Raw genomic sequence first — 17,094 nt, 5'->3', positions numbered from 1 at the left:
TGTGACCAAGTTTTAGATGTGGAAGAGAACAGTTGGCACGTTTTTTCACAAAAAAAACTAAGGACGGACTGAACAAGCTATCCAACCAGGTTGATGAAGAGAATACCCTAAACTCCTTCAGGAAATAACTGGGTGAGTTAATTGATTTTTTAATCGATTAGGTTAACCAACCAGGATTAATGAATTACCTCCTCTTCTGTTATCTTTTATCTTCTTAAGTAGCCATTGAAGACCATGGGACCATTTAATCCAATTTATTTGATCCAATAAATGTGAAAGTCTCAGAAAACTTCAGTACTGAGATCATTTTCTCTTGACTGTCTGAAGTACAGCTTTGTGTTTTTTATACTGTGAATACTGTACCATGCATTTTTTTATAATTCTGTTCAAACTATGCTAAAATATGGAACAATTTCAAGCAGAAGACATTACTATCCTATCACATTTTCAAAACCACCACAATCTTTAATTCTATAAGTTATGCTATACGTTATTACTACTAAAGACAAAAAAAAATTTCATTTGGAGAACAAAATCCAGCTGTCACATCTAAAAGCACGTGTTACCCATGGATTATGGTAAAATAATGGAATATTGATTTGATAATATATTATCAGAAGCAGGCTGCCCCTTTGTTAATGAATAACCATATTTATAAAACGCCACTGTTCAAGTCTCAAGGTTGGTCACCGTCAGCGTGAACACAGCACAGAACAATTCATAATACAAATGCTCATCCTATTTTCTTATTTGAAAATGTCCACAAAATCAATAGTACTGTTTGTATATTTACAGGGAAATACCATTTTTGAGCTTTTGCTCCTACCTTAGACATTAAACATTAAAATAAAAGGCACTTAAATTATGCTTACATCATGAAACTTTATTAGTCTTTAATATTTTGTCATTTTCTTTTTTCCCTACAACTTTGTTGTTTTTTCTTCAAATGTCATGCATTGTTACCATTATCTTCAACAAAAGATTTTATACATAGGCCTGGAAACATAAAATGATAGTTGGTATGATACATATTTATCACTTCAAAACAAAAAATATACCTGGATTCAGGTAAGGCATTTCATACTGAAACCTGGGAGAGATATCCCAGTTTAAAATGTTCAGCCAAAATGTATTTTTGTTTTCCGCTAAAAAATTCTCAGAATCATTCTTCAATTCAGAAATTAATTCACGCAAAAAGGCTAAGCAGCAGGCAGTTTTATTAAAATGCATCGTGTGTGCAGCTGAAAAGAAAAAGAAAACTGTGGAGCTCAGTTGCTTTTGCTAGACTTCTCAGAGCAGCTGGGTTTAAATGTTGTCAATGTCCTTGCTAAGCCACTGTGTTGCAATTCAGCACAACTTCAACACAGTTCAAGTTTCATTAGGTAGTGTTCACACACGTCTGTGATGAGGTTACAATGGTCATTGGAAAATCCATCGACTTAAGATGATAAATATTATTCAGGACAAAATTTGCTGGCAGTCCATTCCAGAAGAAATTGCACTTTTCCCTATGACATCTGGGACTCCTCAAGGCTCTATGGAGATGGGAAGGTGTGTATCATATCACTCTTTGATCTACAGGTATGTGAACAAAAGAATAGGATAATATGGTTATTAGTAACTTCAATATCACATAATACAAATTTATATGACAGCCCAATATAGAGTATAGATTCCAATACAATTTAAATGCAATGCAAACACAAAACTGGAAGCAGATTTCACCAGAGTACAAAGAAAGACCTTTTATTGAGAGAAAAATTATTACATCAGATGTCATCTGTATAGTACTGTAGCTGAAAGAGAAAAACCAGTAGGAAACAAAATTCCAGCAAAGTACTGCATAACAAACTGCAGTTAAGAATGTAATACCGTATATGCCATTGTATTCTCCACAATGTCACTATAATGGCACAGGGACAATCTCAAATGGCAGACCTCTTGTGCTATTAACGATGCCTTCCATTTGTCCAAGGAGAGGTACTGTACTGATGCATTCAGACATACTGTAACACACCTGTTGCAGTCCAAGTGGATACGCTAACACGCCCAAGTTGGAAGACTTGGGACTAAGAGCAAAAGGGCAAGTGTCTTACACTGTATAAGTGGTCTCATAAATCAAAGGAAGGTAATATTTTTCATTCGTGAATTTAAACTTGGGTCTTCCATCCTTGTTAAATACTGTATACCTTTGACTGGGATGCAGGTGAACATACATTGTAAATGTGAATTAAAAAAATTAAATAATATAAATGAAGAAATAAAATAGTGGTGACTGATCTAGACAACTAATTTTTCCACATCAAAATGCTGGTGGAGACTGTCACACATTACACTTTCATCACCATGGACGTCCTTGAGATGAACAGCCATATCCAAATACACGACTTACGAGTATTATTACACTGACGACCACTATGAACAATATAATATTTATTGTGCATTTGAGTCTCAGTTCTCATCGACATAATTAAATCTCGTCAATGAGCAATATTGCCAACCAATATAAAAGCCAGAAATCAGTCAATTCAAATCTTAAAATCTATACTCACTGTACATCAGGTATGGATTAAGTGGACGAATGAGAAATTACTTCACCAGTCCTTTCTACCTGTAAGGAGCTGCTAACCAATTATGGACAGCGTGTGGAAATAATTACAGTTTCATGTACTCATACATGTACGAGTCAATACTCTTACTTATACATATTAATCATTTTTTTTTAAATGTTAAGTAGAGTGAATAGGCTGTCCACTTTCATTTACTGCGCTGTATATGTAACACTAAATTAACCACTGAAGGTGTTATTTATTCATCTGGCACATTTAAATAACATTGTAAGGTACTGTATCTTATTACTCAAGGATGGATGACCTGAGATTTAAATGAAAGAACTTGGAGTATTTTCTATGGACTTATGAGACAACAGTTTTCCCCAAAGCCCAAAGCTGGTGCCTCTAGACCGAAGCTTCAGTGTGTCCACAGGTTTAGCAAATGGCCTAATGCCATTATTAATGCCAATGGCCTAATGAGTTAGTAAAAGTACCTATGCCTCTTGTGCTAGGGGAAGGGTTTAAAAGGACTCTAAGGATTTTTAAGATTGACGTAGCAGTCTTTTAGAAATGTTTTGCCCAATCGTAAAAACTTCAGCTTAATATAGTTCACATTTGATTTTTATTTTACACCGGATTTCCCCTTTAATGATTTAGTAGCAATGCAAATCCACAGCAGTGTATGAGTCCAACTTTTGGACTCATTTGGAAAAAAAACTGTTGAGGTAAACTTTTGAAAGACTATTTCTTGTCAACCCTAGTAATGAAGGCCTTTCTAGAAACCTAAACTTGAATTCTCTTACCTTATATATGACTACTTTTAAATTTAACATTTGAAATCTAAAACAGAGCTTTTTGTACTCAGGCAAAAGCAATTTTTTATTTAAAACAAAAATTACTGTATATGAAAAAAGTATTTAGCAGCTAACTACCTATTAATGGCTTTATCTGAAATTCATTGTATAGTGCCTTGCAAAAATATTCACCCCTTTCCAATATACAATTATTATCAAATGGATATTTCAATCAAAAATGTAATACTCAAACTGAACAGTTTTATTGAATAAACAGGATATGTCAGCAAAAACTGCACACAGAAACTAAAATACATTGATTGCGTATTCATCCCCTTTTCTGCAACCGACCGCAATAGTTTTGATGCACAAAATTACTGTACTTTGACTAGTCACACCAATTACCTGAATGACCTTTATGTGCAGTAACAGTGATTCACGTGATTTCAGAATACATTAAAATTCACCTTTAGCTGGACAAAACACAGGGCTGACTTTACACTGGAATTAAATGAATGTATTCTGAGTGATCCAGTCAAAGTCCTGACTTAGATCAAATAGAAACTCTGCCGCAGAACTTTGAAATTGCTGCCAACCAACATAACAGAGCTTGAAATGCAATGCAAAATGGGTTAAATTTACAACTCCCTGGTGTGTCAAAGCTAGTGGAGACCTCTCCAAAAAGACTAGCAGCTGTAACTGCTGCCAAAGATGCTTCCAGCAAGAATTGACTCAAGGGGGTGACTACTAATGCAATCAACACATTTTAGTATGAGATTGTCTTTGCAGCTCTTTCTGACATTTAACTTCTTTTACCCTAGAAATTGTATAATTTGAGCATTTCAAATTCTGAATAAATACATTTTAAAAATATTCCATTTAAAAATGTACTGTATATATCTCATTTTAAATACAATTAAAGATGACATCATTTTAATGGATTAAATATTATTGCAATACACTGTACATATAACAGAATAACATTAAAAGGCCATGAATAATTATGCACATCACTCTGAGCAGTACTTTGTTACTGAAACCTGCAACAGTTTTTAAAGGCAATTTTCTAGCTCATTTCCATTTTCTTTATGTAAAGTTTTTACTTGACACAACAATGATTTAAAACAATAAAAGATGCAAAAGGCAATGACATACCTCTGTGACAACACCTGCGGCAATAGTGCATCCAACATAACGCAGCATAAAGCGCCCCAATTCTTTGAAGTCTTTGTAAAGCTCAAGGGACACTGGTCTCTGAGTCTGCAGCTCTATTAGTGCATTCTGTCCTTTAGTCAGGCATCTGTAAGTTACAATCCAGCATTAGTTCACAAAAAGCACGATTTAAAAAATACTACGACAGAAAAAGACCAGCTGAAGGAAATTCCTAAATTTAAACTTTAGACAAAAGTGAAAGAAATGGCATATACATGTAAAGAGGTGTATCTAAATGAGTAAAAAATCAAATTTGTTTATGAAATGTTATCTTCGATGATACCATGATTCATTTTAGAATTTTAAAAATTGCTCCAAGAAACTTTCAGTTTTTAATATACCATGAAACTTTCTTAAGCATATTTCTAGCAATTAAAGCTAGAAATTAGCATATGTTAAAAAGTTGCACATATTTCTTTCAGAATGAGTTTTGCATGGAAAGATTTCCCCTTTAACTCAGTCACAAACAGAAAATAAACTTCTTACATGGAAACTCAATATAGAACTGTAACCACACAATGCTTAATTAATTCAAAACAACTGACAGCAAAATGTTTTCCCCAGATAGAAAATCTGGGAACCTTACTTTGGCTTTTTCTTTAGTACTTCGCCAGTACTTTTGTGCAGGACACTCACAAGCTTTCTTATAGTGGCTGGCTCACTTACAGTCTGATAGTGCAGCAACACCTGAGGGAGAAATGCCAGATGCAAAATAGATCTTACAAAACAACGCAGATTTAATAATCCCTTCATCCCTTCAACCTGTACAGGTTATTAATCTTATTATAATATTTTTAAAACTAAATCTAACAGCTTTGTACATCATGTATTCATATTTTACTTCACAAACATATCATTGTCACCAAACAGCAGGTCTTACAGGAAATCCTTGTGTAACTGGGACATCGATGTTGAAAAGCAGGATTCTGGCCCGGAACCGAGTGCAGGCTTTGATGGGTTCCTTTGGATCACAGAACACGCAGCCAACCCTGAAATCACAAACTGAATTTTAACATTTGTTTCCCTTTCTGTTCTCTTTATTATTAGTTATTTATTTGGCTGAGGCTTTTATCCTAAGCATTATTTTACTGGAGCAATCTGCATGAACTACTTTGCTCAAAGATACAATAGCAGTGCTCCATCTTGGATTTGAACTCACAGAATTTCACATTCTGTGCCCAGGACAACTACTCCACACTGCTGCCTCTGCCTCCTTATTAAATAAACAATGTTATCTGACAACCAGTGCATGCAAAAAAAATATATTCAGTAGTTTTATAGCACAGTGTTTCTATTTAAAACATACACACCTCCTCTGAGAGCAAATAAGGAGTGCAGGCAGAGAAGGAGGTGGTTCTTAAGCAGACATTTTATACGTCAGACCCATTTAATCTAAAATACTGTACACTACTGCTTTAATCATTTTCCAACTAAAATACATTCCTATACTGTTACAAACACTGCACGCAAATTCACATCCTAATGTGCCTGCAGCATATAATATTCTATTTTACATATAACTTATTTTTAAAGACAAGTCAAAAAGATTGTTGAAATGAGTGATAAGCCACAAATTCAAGGGCTTACAGAATACTTCAGGCTTCTTCACTGCTCTGTGGTTACACTGTTAAGAGTGAAATCATCGTTTTTAACTATAATACCAAATATAGCAAAGTGTTCAACTGTCCACTGGGGCCTGGGTGGAGACACACACACATAAGCGGCGACTGCCAGCCGTCAAAGAAGAGTTTGAGGAGTGATGCACACTTCTGCACTGTCATCGGTACCCCGAGAGGTGGCACAGGACAAAGTGCCAGGAAGTGATGAAATGAGTGTGCACTAACTTGATTTTGATGATATCCATGCCAGTCACAGTGAGACTAACGTGATCCCCAGCGGCTGCCCAGTCGATTGGCTCATCGTGCAGTGAGATTCCTGGAAATGAGCAATAACAAGAACTGCTTGGTCAGTAGAAGTCAGTCTTAAGGTAAAGATAGTTAAAACTTTCATACCTGCCTCAGTGTGCTCTGACTCATCAGATTTCACTATGAACTGACAGGAAGAAAAAAAAACATGCTTGTTATGCAACACTGTCCAAAAGGCAGCACCATAATTCTTTACACAGGGTCTTCAGCGTGTGTAAAGCCTTCTGCAGCTCTAAACCAAAGCAATACTCCTAAGTAATGATAGAACTCGTACATTGTGAATCACATTTCTTTCAATTTAATGTAAAGGCCCTTATCAAACAGCAAGTGAGCTAAGACGGGTAAAAAAAACAATCACAATTTCATCATAAAGTTTTTCCCCTTTTCTTTCTTTAACTGTTTTTTGAGTACAGATGGTTGTTTCTCAACTTCTTCCCATGCCATCTCTTTTAACTGACTGCAACAAGCTGCGGCAGGGAATCTTACATCACGACCGGGCAACTAACTGGTTAACAAGCACAGCTCATCAGGTCGCTTTCTTCTAGTGCACAAAATAATGTCTGCTAGCATGAAGTAACAACACCATAAACTAGGACTCGACAACTGTCCCGGCAAAAATGAAATATTGATCAATGGCTCTGTACCCTTTTTCCAAAGAAATAATTAAACTTCCTTAAGTCATTTGCCTTATTTACAGTCCAATTCTAGTTTGGAAATCACCATACCTTACACAAAACATGCATAAATAAAACAAAGTGTTCATCCAGCCAACACTATGTATTGAAAAACAACCTGATTTCTCAATTAAAATCAATAACATACTATTAAGTTCTGCTGACTTGATAATAACTGACATTAGGTGAATTCTGTGTGGCAAAGTACAATTCTGTAGCGAAGTAAATACAACCATAAATAGGAGACAACGGGGTGTACAAATTGACAATTTTTTGTATTTTTCCACCTAATCAAAAAAGGCAATCAAGTTAAACTGTTTGGTAGGGAAGTCCCATTGCTGCATAAATTTCCATGCGATGAACCTGAAGAATCTTTGAAGGCTGAGTGCCACTTTTGAATTTGTGATTAGGAAACAAATCTTCAAACCCTTATGATACCGACTAACTTTATGCTAACCTGAGCAAATTACTGAATCCCTGTGCACTCTCCATTGTATGTGATGTACATGTTTATTTGAATAAGCAGCTTTTGAGTTTTGGGATTCTCTTTCTGCATTTTTTGAGAATGAAATTCTCTGCATTTCCATGAGAGCTTTCTCTTCTTTGCCTTGGATTCTGTGTAGTCCAAAGACATGCTGGCGAGGTTAACTAGTGTCTTTGAATTGTCCCTGTATGAGTCTATGCGTGTGTGGGCTCTGTGATGGACTGGCATCCTGTTAAGCCCTATTAAGTACATTCCCATTATATACAGTACATTGGCCTGCCACAGCCTTTACCAGGAACAAGTAGCTTCCTAATAATGGATGTATTTATAGATTATTATATAAAGATCATTTACTTTTCTTTCTTGGACAAAAGAGGTCGCTGTTGTTACATTGCAATACTATCTTTATACTCAATACTTCAACTGCTCCTTATATGAACACAGATATTACAATGTTAACATCTTGATTGGACAAACTAATTTAACTCATGCTGTAGTTTCCAAAACAAAACATTGTTTAGGTAAAGTGCTAACTTCTGTTCGAGTTTTAACTTGAAACATTCAGTCGTCAAAGTTTATTCAATACCTTTTCTATACAGATAACGAAGAAATGCAATTAAATAAATGGTGGGAAAATCAAGATGGAGGGAATAATAATACATATGAGATTTCTGTGTATCTAAACCAATGGTTCAGATGCACAGAAAATAATAACGTCAACAGAGAAAATCCAACTCATGCAGATTTTTCCTAGTACAACATAAACAACCCCTCAGTATTCACACTGACAGTAGTACCTTTCACAGTGCATGTTTCATTTGGAGGCATAGCCAGGATCCTGTCACCAGTCTGAATGTAGCCTGCTTCGATTTTGCCAGTAACACAAAACCCCGACCCTTGGTCTGTAAAGAAGTGAAAATCTTGTCACAAAGGCTTCAAAATGCATATTTTGTAATCGTTAACTGCATTTTTAAGAGGCATCATTGGAAGGTTTCACACGCCAAAATCAGCTATACTCCTTGGCTTGTATACCTGAAATAACATTAGGCTAAAATTAGGGCTAATTAGGGTGTGTGAAACCACTATGCCGGGAACCACCCAAGTCTCCCTATAATGCAAACCTTTGAACACGTCAGATACACAGAGCCTGAAAGGTTTATCCACTGCTCTTTGTGGTGGTCTGAAAGAATCTAAAGGGAAAGAAAAAACAAAACGCAGCAATCAAAAATCAGAAATTAATGCTTAAAGAACATCTTAAAAGTTTTATTTTCTCAATTGCAACGCATGATTCCAGAAATCTCTAAATGTCAATTTGAAAAGGTGTCCTAATAATTTTAGTTTTCTATTATTCTAATCTTTAGCAAAACCCAATGTTTTCATGAATGAATAAACACTTAAAAAGTTCTAATATTTCAAGAGGTTGTTAATTACTTTTAAAAAATAAAATTTAGACTTGTCAAGTTCCTAAATCAAAATGAATAGATTTCTACCCACCTATTTGTTCAAGAAGGCAAGATCCTTTGTACCAAGCAGTGAGCTCAGGTACTTTACTCCTAGTTGTCAAATTTTCACCAGAGAGTCCACTGGTTGGTATGAAAGACACATCAGAGTCCTTCAAAAAATCAGGTAAGATGCATATAAGTTTCGTGCTCTAAATCATTTTATGGACATGCAAAAATACCTTTATTATCAGTCTTAATAGCCATGCAATTATTATGTTCAAACCATTTACCAAGGACTAAGGGACTCCTTATGCAGCAAATATTTATCTTGTTTTACTATGGGAATGTTCTTAAATAGTACAAAAAGGATTGGATTTAAAAAGCCAAATGCTTTTTACCTTAAAGCCTGCTTGCTTCAAGAACTGACTGAGTTTAGCATGAATTTCTTGGAACCGGTCTTTTTGCCAGTTCACCTGTGAAAGACATGTGTTAGTATCACTGGGAAAAAAATGTGACAGGGCCAATGGTGAGAATTTTCTCACCAAACACAGGAAACTGTGGCACACACTGCAGCTCAGTGATAAGCAGCGAAGATTGATATCAGCCTTACCTGATCCATTTTGTTGACAGCGACAGCCAGCTGGGTGACTCCGAGAGAGCGCACCAGGAGCCCATGCTCCCGAGTCTGTCCGCCCGCTTCAAAGCCTGCCTCAAACTCCCCCCGGCTGGCATCTACCACAAGTACTGCCACGTCCGCCTGCAGGAGAAAGCCAGACAACAGCATCAGCACATAGGCCCCTCTCACACTCAACCCCGGCAGAACTGTGGCCAACTAAACTTACCCACACTGCCAGAGATCACCTGTAACAAGTGAAAGATTATTAATAGTCTTGTTAGATTATCAAGAGAAACAAAACACTGTTAATAACACTTTGGGGAGAAAGGCCCTGTGCATCACACTGTTGTCTTCACCCATTCCATACCCTTTTAACTTTCAAAAAGTACTGAATTGAATATGGATCAATTACAAAAGACACTAATGAGGAAAATATATACAGCACAGAAAAAAAGACCTTTAGAAGAGAATCTAAATTAGCAAACATGGTTACATAATCGAAAAAACAGTGTGAGAACTAGCACGTGACAATCTCTTAGTGGCTGGTGCTCACCATAATGACTTAGAAAACTTTCTGCCAAAAAACCCTTTTGTCATCTTTCACCACATACTTACGAGGGGAAAGAAAATGCAAGACTGAAGCAAACCTTGTTGATCTACATATTAAAAACATGTCTGAATTCAAAGATTAAGATGAACAGTTTCAATATTTCATAAAACTATGGGGGCAAACCCCGTTTTCGAACCCTATGTTCAATTTTGGTCACGACTACAAAAGAGAGGGAGTACAGATAAAAATGTACAGATAAATGTACTTCCGGACAATTCTTCTGCATTATAAATCTGGAATGACCAGGAACCAGGGGGACTGGAGCCCAGAGCCAGAGGACATGCCAAGAAAGAAACACATGAGACCAAGAACAAGAGGTGTTTCTTTCCTTGGAGGGTAGTGGATACGTGCAAGAATATTCCAAACCTTGCTCTGACAAGTCCAGGGAAATTTAGGAGAAACACAAGGCAGAGTACACTAAACTTTCCCAAATGAACACTGAGGATGCAGTCCGTTTAATCAAAGAAAAACAAATATATCATGTATTTACCGAATTGCACTTTAAAAATTTATTGTATTTTCTTTTAACCAAATGCAACACGTTTTTCTTTTAAAAAATTTGAAAATTTACTACCCACTTAAAATGTTTGTCTTTTCATTCTTTTAATCTCTTTTCAAGAAGATACCTATTTTTATTTTTAATCTTTAAGGCTGAAAGTCATTAAAAGAACAATATTAGAAAGTGTGCTGAGTAATTAATTTGCAAACAGTTCCTAAAGGCTTTTAATTCCTTTGTCTACCCAAAATGTTATTTAATATTTACATTTAATACCCATTGAGTACATATCTAAATGAAACAAAAAGAGAGCAATATTGTGCACTTGGTGTGGCAAAAAAACTGTAGTAAACACCAATTATGTTAAGTGCCAAAATCTTGACAATTTTTTTACGTTTTCTTTGAAATTGATAACATAACAGCCATAACAGCCAAAATGGGCTCCTCTTGCTCTGAATGTCTCAATTCTTTTGCAATACCTGAGCAGCCCCTGTGATCATATTGGGGATGAAGTCTTTATGGCCTGGTGCGTCCATCAATGTTATCACCTTCGTCTTGGTCTCAAACTTTGTCATTCCCACATCCATGGTTACGCCTCTGAAAAAAGCACAGGTGACAGAAAGTCAATCAAAGCAGACTGAGAATGAAAATGACAGTATCCGTATCTACTGACAGCGTTCCAAAAGCACTAAACATGCAGAAGTATTTCTCTTATGAGATTGTTTATACAGAAACTGCCCAAACAAAATTAAGTCCGTTAAAGAACCTAATACTCAACTCGGTATTCAGATCTTTAACAATGTTTTACATTAAACAACATTAAATATTAATTTAAACGTTAACTGCTTCTAAGTCATTAAAGAGGCTGCCACAGGTTTCCCCTTCATTTCACCATATCCCTAAGATTCTCCTAAGATCTCACTTTGTATTTGGAACAAAGAAATCAGCTGTGTCATTTTAGGCAAATGTACCTCTCTCTCTCTTCTCCAGTTTCGTCCAGTACCCAAGCATATGCGAAGGAAGCCTTCCCAGCTTTTTTAGACTCTTGTTCATACTTGTGCATTGTTCTTTTGTTGACATTGCCCAGCAGGTAGAGAAGATGACCCATTAATGTGCTCTTACCAGCATCCACATGCCCTGTGAGATAGACATGACAATTGAATCAGTCCCAAAATTTAACTTGCAGTATACCCCATTGTATTTATTAAATGGTGCTGATCTCATCTACAACAAATACATTAATTTCTGAATCTAAAGAGGGAGTCTATATGGGGGATTCCATTTGGATAAGATAAATCTAGCTATAAATATGGCATTCCGTTTTTCATTTTATCCAATACATTTCAATCTACCTGAATACATTTCATCTGTAAGATCTGAAAATAAGTTCATTTCTGAAGTCCTCAAAAGGCTAGGATTGGTCACCCCAGCTACAAGAATTATTTGAACAGAAGCTCTGTATTTTTATAAATCCAGGACACTTTCATCCTTCACTTCCAAAGTAATCCAAGCACTTATAAATTCCACAACTTTTTCTTAAGGTGATGTCTGAATTTTTAAAAGAGGAACACGGAAAACAGGAAATTCACCTTATTCAAAACAAGTGAAAAGCCTATATATCCCGCTTGGAACCATGACACCTGCGTGTGTATATGTGTGTCAGAACAATCACACTGCGGTGGAAACATACCAATTATGACAAGGTTCAGAAGAGGCTTCCCTCCCTGCCTCTTCTCCAGCTCAGCTTTGACATCGATCTGCTGCTTGGCTTTGCTGGATGTCTTGATGGGTGTCGGCACGGCGGGGGCCTCCTCAGCAGCACTTTGGCTAGAAGGGACGGAAATGGCAGCTTTGGAGGGTGTGCTTGGAGCTACTGCAGCATGGGAGTCTTCAGAAGCTGCTGGCCTTTGTGGTAGAGATCCCGGAACATCACTGTCTTCAGTGCTGAAAGACAAGCCACAACACTGATAGAATACACTTGCTCTTGCCAAAAGAATGCATCAAGGGCATGGCTTTATTTTCTTTCAGGAATAATTTCTGAAGCTGTGGAAAGCCTCAGTTGGGTAAAATCACTACTGAAACTTTCCTAGTCTGGCCAACTGATACTTTCCTTTCCAGTTTTATTGTCTTAATGAGTTAATCACTCAAGCCTCTATATTGTTGCCTTAACTCAACTTGCATAACGTGAGGTGAGGTGAGGATCCTCCTATCTGTAAAAACACTTTGGATCCTTTAGCATTGAAAATACTAGATAGTTGATATGAATGATTATTGCTGTGAGACTGAAACACTTCCTTTAACTAAGTAATGTTGACTGAATGTTACACTTAGTACTCCTCATGTTGCACACTTTAATGCTGCATAGTAAGGGCAATTGTTTTTCTCTATATGTACACCTTTGTGTACTGTATATTGACATAAAAATGGTGGAAACCAAAGTCATCCGAATTCCAGTCATCTTGTGAATTACAGTATGTTAAATACCCTTCAAAATGAGAAAGGACTCCATTACGACTATCTAGTTCATTTCATTGGCAAAGTGAAACAATTTTCAGCCAGCCATTTCTTGAGAGAGCCCAGCACTTGTGCTCCAAACACCTGGGTGGAAAGCATTTTCCAGACACCCACAACTCATTATGTAAAGAAGCGTTTCCCATTTTCCTTCCTATATAAATATTCTGTTTTTACCTCAACTGTGACCTTGTCCTTGTTTCACTGCTGAGCCAGAAATAGGACCTTGGGTTGACCTGTCTATACCACTTAGGATTGCAAACACTTGGATCAGATTTCCACCCTTTCTCCTCTGTTCTCGACACAAATACCTTTTACTTGTCCATTTACCGTATGACAATCCCCTGACCACAAGGTCAGTGGTCAGGTCTTTACATTCCTGTTGGTGTTAGAACAATATTCTAAATGAGGTCTTAATAGCATAAGTCTTGAGCATACTTTCCCTTGTTTTTTATTCAACACCTTCTGCTATTAAGCATTCAGTTTGCCTCCATTTGCTTCACCACACTGTGCTGGTGAGGACACAGATGCAGAAGAGTCTACATAAACACCCGGATCTCTATTGTGTGTAGTTTCCTGCAGCTGAGGATCCCCTATGTGATATGAGCAGAGCATGTTTCTGCTTCCTCTGTGGATCACTTTGCAGTTTTCAGTATTAACTGTTCTGACAACTGTCTGATCGACCTATAACTTTGTAATTCCCTTGCTGCTGCTGCTTCTGCATTAGTCACTTCCCCTTTTATATTACTTACATTGGCCCAATTAGAGGTTTTGGTCCCTAAAAAAAGATGCGGTTTCCTGTGTTTAATTTATGTGCAAACAAGACATGGGATTCCCAATGCTTTTAATCTGACAATTTACATTTTATGATTTTGCATTTTATGAAAAATCTTTCAGGAAATCCAGATATACACAGAGATATCAACTGTCACTGATTCTTATTCAACAAGTACTAATTAATGAGATTTAATCTTAAGTTCATTTTGGCTCTCTCTTAAAATGACATTGCTCTGAAAGTATTCTGCTAGTTTAGCTGTCTTGCAGCTTCCTGAAACAGTTTTTCCTTTTTTTAGTTAATATTAAATTTTCAAATCTCCAAACTGCAAGTACAGCCCCCATCCTAAGTGAGAATCCTTACTTTCTTAAGTACAACTGGAAAACTACTATCAGTGCCAAGTCATGTATTAGGCTTAAGCAGAACTAGCATCAGCAGAACAGTCAGTTACGCTAAAATTACCCAATAGTGATTGAGGGATGTTATTATTGTTGACATCTTCTACTACAAAAACCCACAGTAAATATGAATTTTCCATATTGGCTCTTTCCTTTTTTGCCTTCTATCACTAATTCCCTTTTGTGTTGTAGCTATTTTCTCATTCTTTTACAGTTTTTAAACATTTTTCCAACTTTGTTTGCATCTTTCAATTTTGAGCCCCTTTTACGGAGATTGCAGAGCGCTCTCTTCCTTCTCATTTTTTTTCTGAATTTTGTTCCATTTACGATTTTCTGCTCAAAGAGCTCTTTGTGATTTTTAACATTACCTGACATTTTTACACTCTGCAGAGTAATGGCCAATCATACTTGTAACACTAATGGCCAACACAAAAAAAGGAGTTGATAACTGGTCATTATGGCATTTAAAACGTTACAGTTACACATTTACAGTCTTCACAGTTGACATTTAAATTTAGAACAAAAATGTTTAAGAAAAAAGGTCACTTGCTTCTGCTTTACTTCCCACACCACTGAGAAATAAAAGTAATGAGTACAGGAATAAGTGAAACTGAATATCTAAAGCCATTCTGCAGCAAATTATTAATCTGGGGCATCTAAAAAGATTTTAAGTGTCTCGCAAGAGGGAGAAAGTGTTAACAATGAGTTGCACAGACCAAACTTAAATGGACATTCACATTGTGAAGGACAAAATTATGTCCTTTATGTACAGAATTTACATAAGTAAAAAAGTAGGACACAAACGCTTGTCCTTATTAACACAAAATCTGCAACTTTATAATAAAATATGAACGTTTTCTTTCAATTGGGCATTCCTGTATTGCGTAAAGTTATGCTAGGATTTCATTAGTTGCACACCTGAGGCACACAGTTTCAGAGACTTTAAAGTCTCACATTGTCCAGTGCTAGTGTTAAAACTAGCCTTCCAGGACAGGCTCTAGACTGAATGGGAGGAAGCTACAGGCGAGGGTGTTTACGCTGCCTTAAAAGGAAGGGTCCCAGCATATAAACTGTACTTTACTGTCTGCGATTATGACCCATCATTCTTTCTCCCTTTCAGCCAAGAATACAGAATGTGCAAGAAGCAAATATCACGTATTCAATTAAAAGGTTAATTGAGGGCAAACCCCGTCTGTACTGTATATGGAAAACAGCTTGAACCACAATTTCTTCCTTTTCCTTCCACTGACTCGCGATACGATGATACAAATTTAAACTCTGGAGAGAGCACAAGACAAGATAATATTAATCAAATTCATCAAAGATAACTATATTTGTTGCAGGGTTTAGGGTTGTCTATTAATTTTCCAACATATAATTTTATATATTAACAAATTTCAATTTACAATCATATGCATATACCCATAAACAATTAAAAAAAAAAAGAACAAAATGTGCTAACAATTCTGGCAGTTCCTTCGAGCATAATTAAAAATAAAAACCATAGTTAAAAAGCAAATAGCTGAGAATATTCATTATAATTTCAGTAACTTTATAAAGTGGCTAACCCAAACATAAATCATAAGAGTATAAAGCAAGATTATATCATAACTTTGGCCTGTCATCACTCTTAAATTATAAACGAGCCCTCGACAGCAGTTTGATGTTCAATAGTGGCTTCTCACAACTACAAAATGAAAAGATTGTCGTCAATTATATTGCTTGGAATTTGGTTTTAGTGAGATAATTCTTGATTTTAATCTGGCTTATACCACTTTTATAACATGTGAGTCTCAAAACCTCTTGAATCTTTTGACTTCAGATTTTTCATTTTAAATCTGTATTTGTAAAAAAACAGAATTACTAATGAATCTTCAGGCTTTTGAAACAGACATATATCTAAACTAGTAAACCAAATAATTTTAAAGAAATCTTTTGATTAGCTATGACTACCAAACAGGAAAATGTGTGTCATTTAACTAAAGGACTGGACTGGTTAGCTAAAAGACACATGCTCTCAAAGCATTTCCTCCTGGTCAGGACTACAAACTCCTTTGCAGTGGATTTTTACAGACCATCATTAAGGTTATAAGTCACATAATGGGGAAAAACTCCCAAGGCATGTATGAAAAAACAAATAGAAAAACAATGAAGTCACTAGCAATTAGCTGGGCATAACTTGACACTGGCATATACTACTAGGGCTTAATATTATGCTTTTTTTCAGCTGTAACTACTTTTTCAGATTAGTAAGATATAGTATAATGCAAAGTGATGGATATAGGGTTAAAACCTTTTAAAGTAATGCACTACATGATGCTTCTTAAAAAGAGTAAGTCAAATTATGTTCTGTAATACAGTACATGAACAGCATTTACCTTGGAACGTCGAATCCCATTGTCTGTTTTTTTCCAGAAACAGTCATTCTGGCAACTTTAGGAAGAACTTCTGAATCAAGCTTATTTGTAGGTGGATCGGTAGATCTTCCTAAAAAATACAAACAGTTGTTGCTAAACTCTCAAAGCAGTACTACCGGAAACAATTTAGATGTATTCTCTTCAAACAATCTCAGAGAAATATCTGTATAATGCATCTGGTGGGAACA

At 36.1% G+C, this 17,094-nt stretch overlaps 1 protein-coding gene across 1 annotated transcript in view; it reads right to left on the bottom strand.

Annotated features, from left to right (window-relative positions):
- Window positions 1-239: 239 nt before the first annotated feature.
- The window catches only part of hbs1l (HBS1-like translational GTPase), a 45,178-nt gene continuing 28,323 nt past the window's right edge, over window positions 240-17,094 (bottom strand). Inside the window, exons 5-18 of the mRNA XM_088933121.1 lie at window positions 16,868-16,976; window positions 12,496-12,749; window positions 11,777-11,942; window positions 11,285-11,402; window positions 9,694-9,840; window positions 9,482-9,556; window positions 9,136-9,253; window positions 8,763-8,831; window positions 8,439-8,543; window positions 6,403-6,493; window positions 5,439-5,547; window positions 5,145-5,245; window positions 4,502-4,646; window positions 240-1,575 (exon numbers count right to left, since the gene is read on the bottom strand). Of these exons, the coding sequence (XP_088789247.1) occupies window positions 1,564-1,575; window positions 4,502-4,646; window positions 5,145-5,245; window positions 5,439-5,547; window positions 6,403-6,493; window positions 8,439-8,543; window positions 8,763-8,831; window positions 9,136-9,253; window positions 9,482-9,556; window positions 9,694-9,840; window positions 11,285-11,402; window positions 11,777-11,942; window positions 12,496-12,749; window positions 16,868-16,976 (1,619 nt within the window). The 3' untranslated portion in view covers window positions 240-1,563. The remainder of the gene's footprint in view (window positions 1,576-4,501; window positions 4,647-5,144; window positions 5,246-5,438; window positions 5,548-6,402; window positions 6,494-8,438; window positions 8,544-8,762; window positions 8,832-9,135; window positions 9,254-9,481; window positions 9,557-9,693; window positions 9,841-11,284; window positions 11,403-11,776; window positions 11,943-12,495; window positions 12,750-16,867; window positions 16,977-17,094) is intronic.

Source organism: Atractosteus spatula, chromosome 2 (genome assembly GCF_055471065.1).
Source record: "Atractosteus spatula isolate fAtrSpa1 chromosome 2, fAtrSpa1.hap1, whole genome shotgun sequence".
Lineage (NCBI taxonomy): Eukaryota > Metazoa > Chordata > Actinopteri > Semionotiformes > Lepisosteidae > Atractosteus > Atractosteus spatula.
The sequence above is the reverse complement of the archived record's forward strand: the minus strand, read 5'-3'. Positions and strand labels throughout refer to the sequence as shown.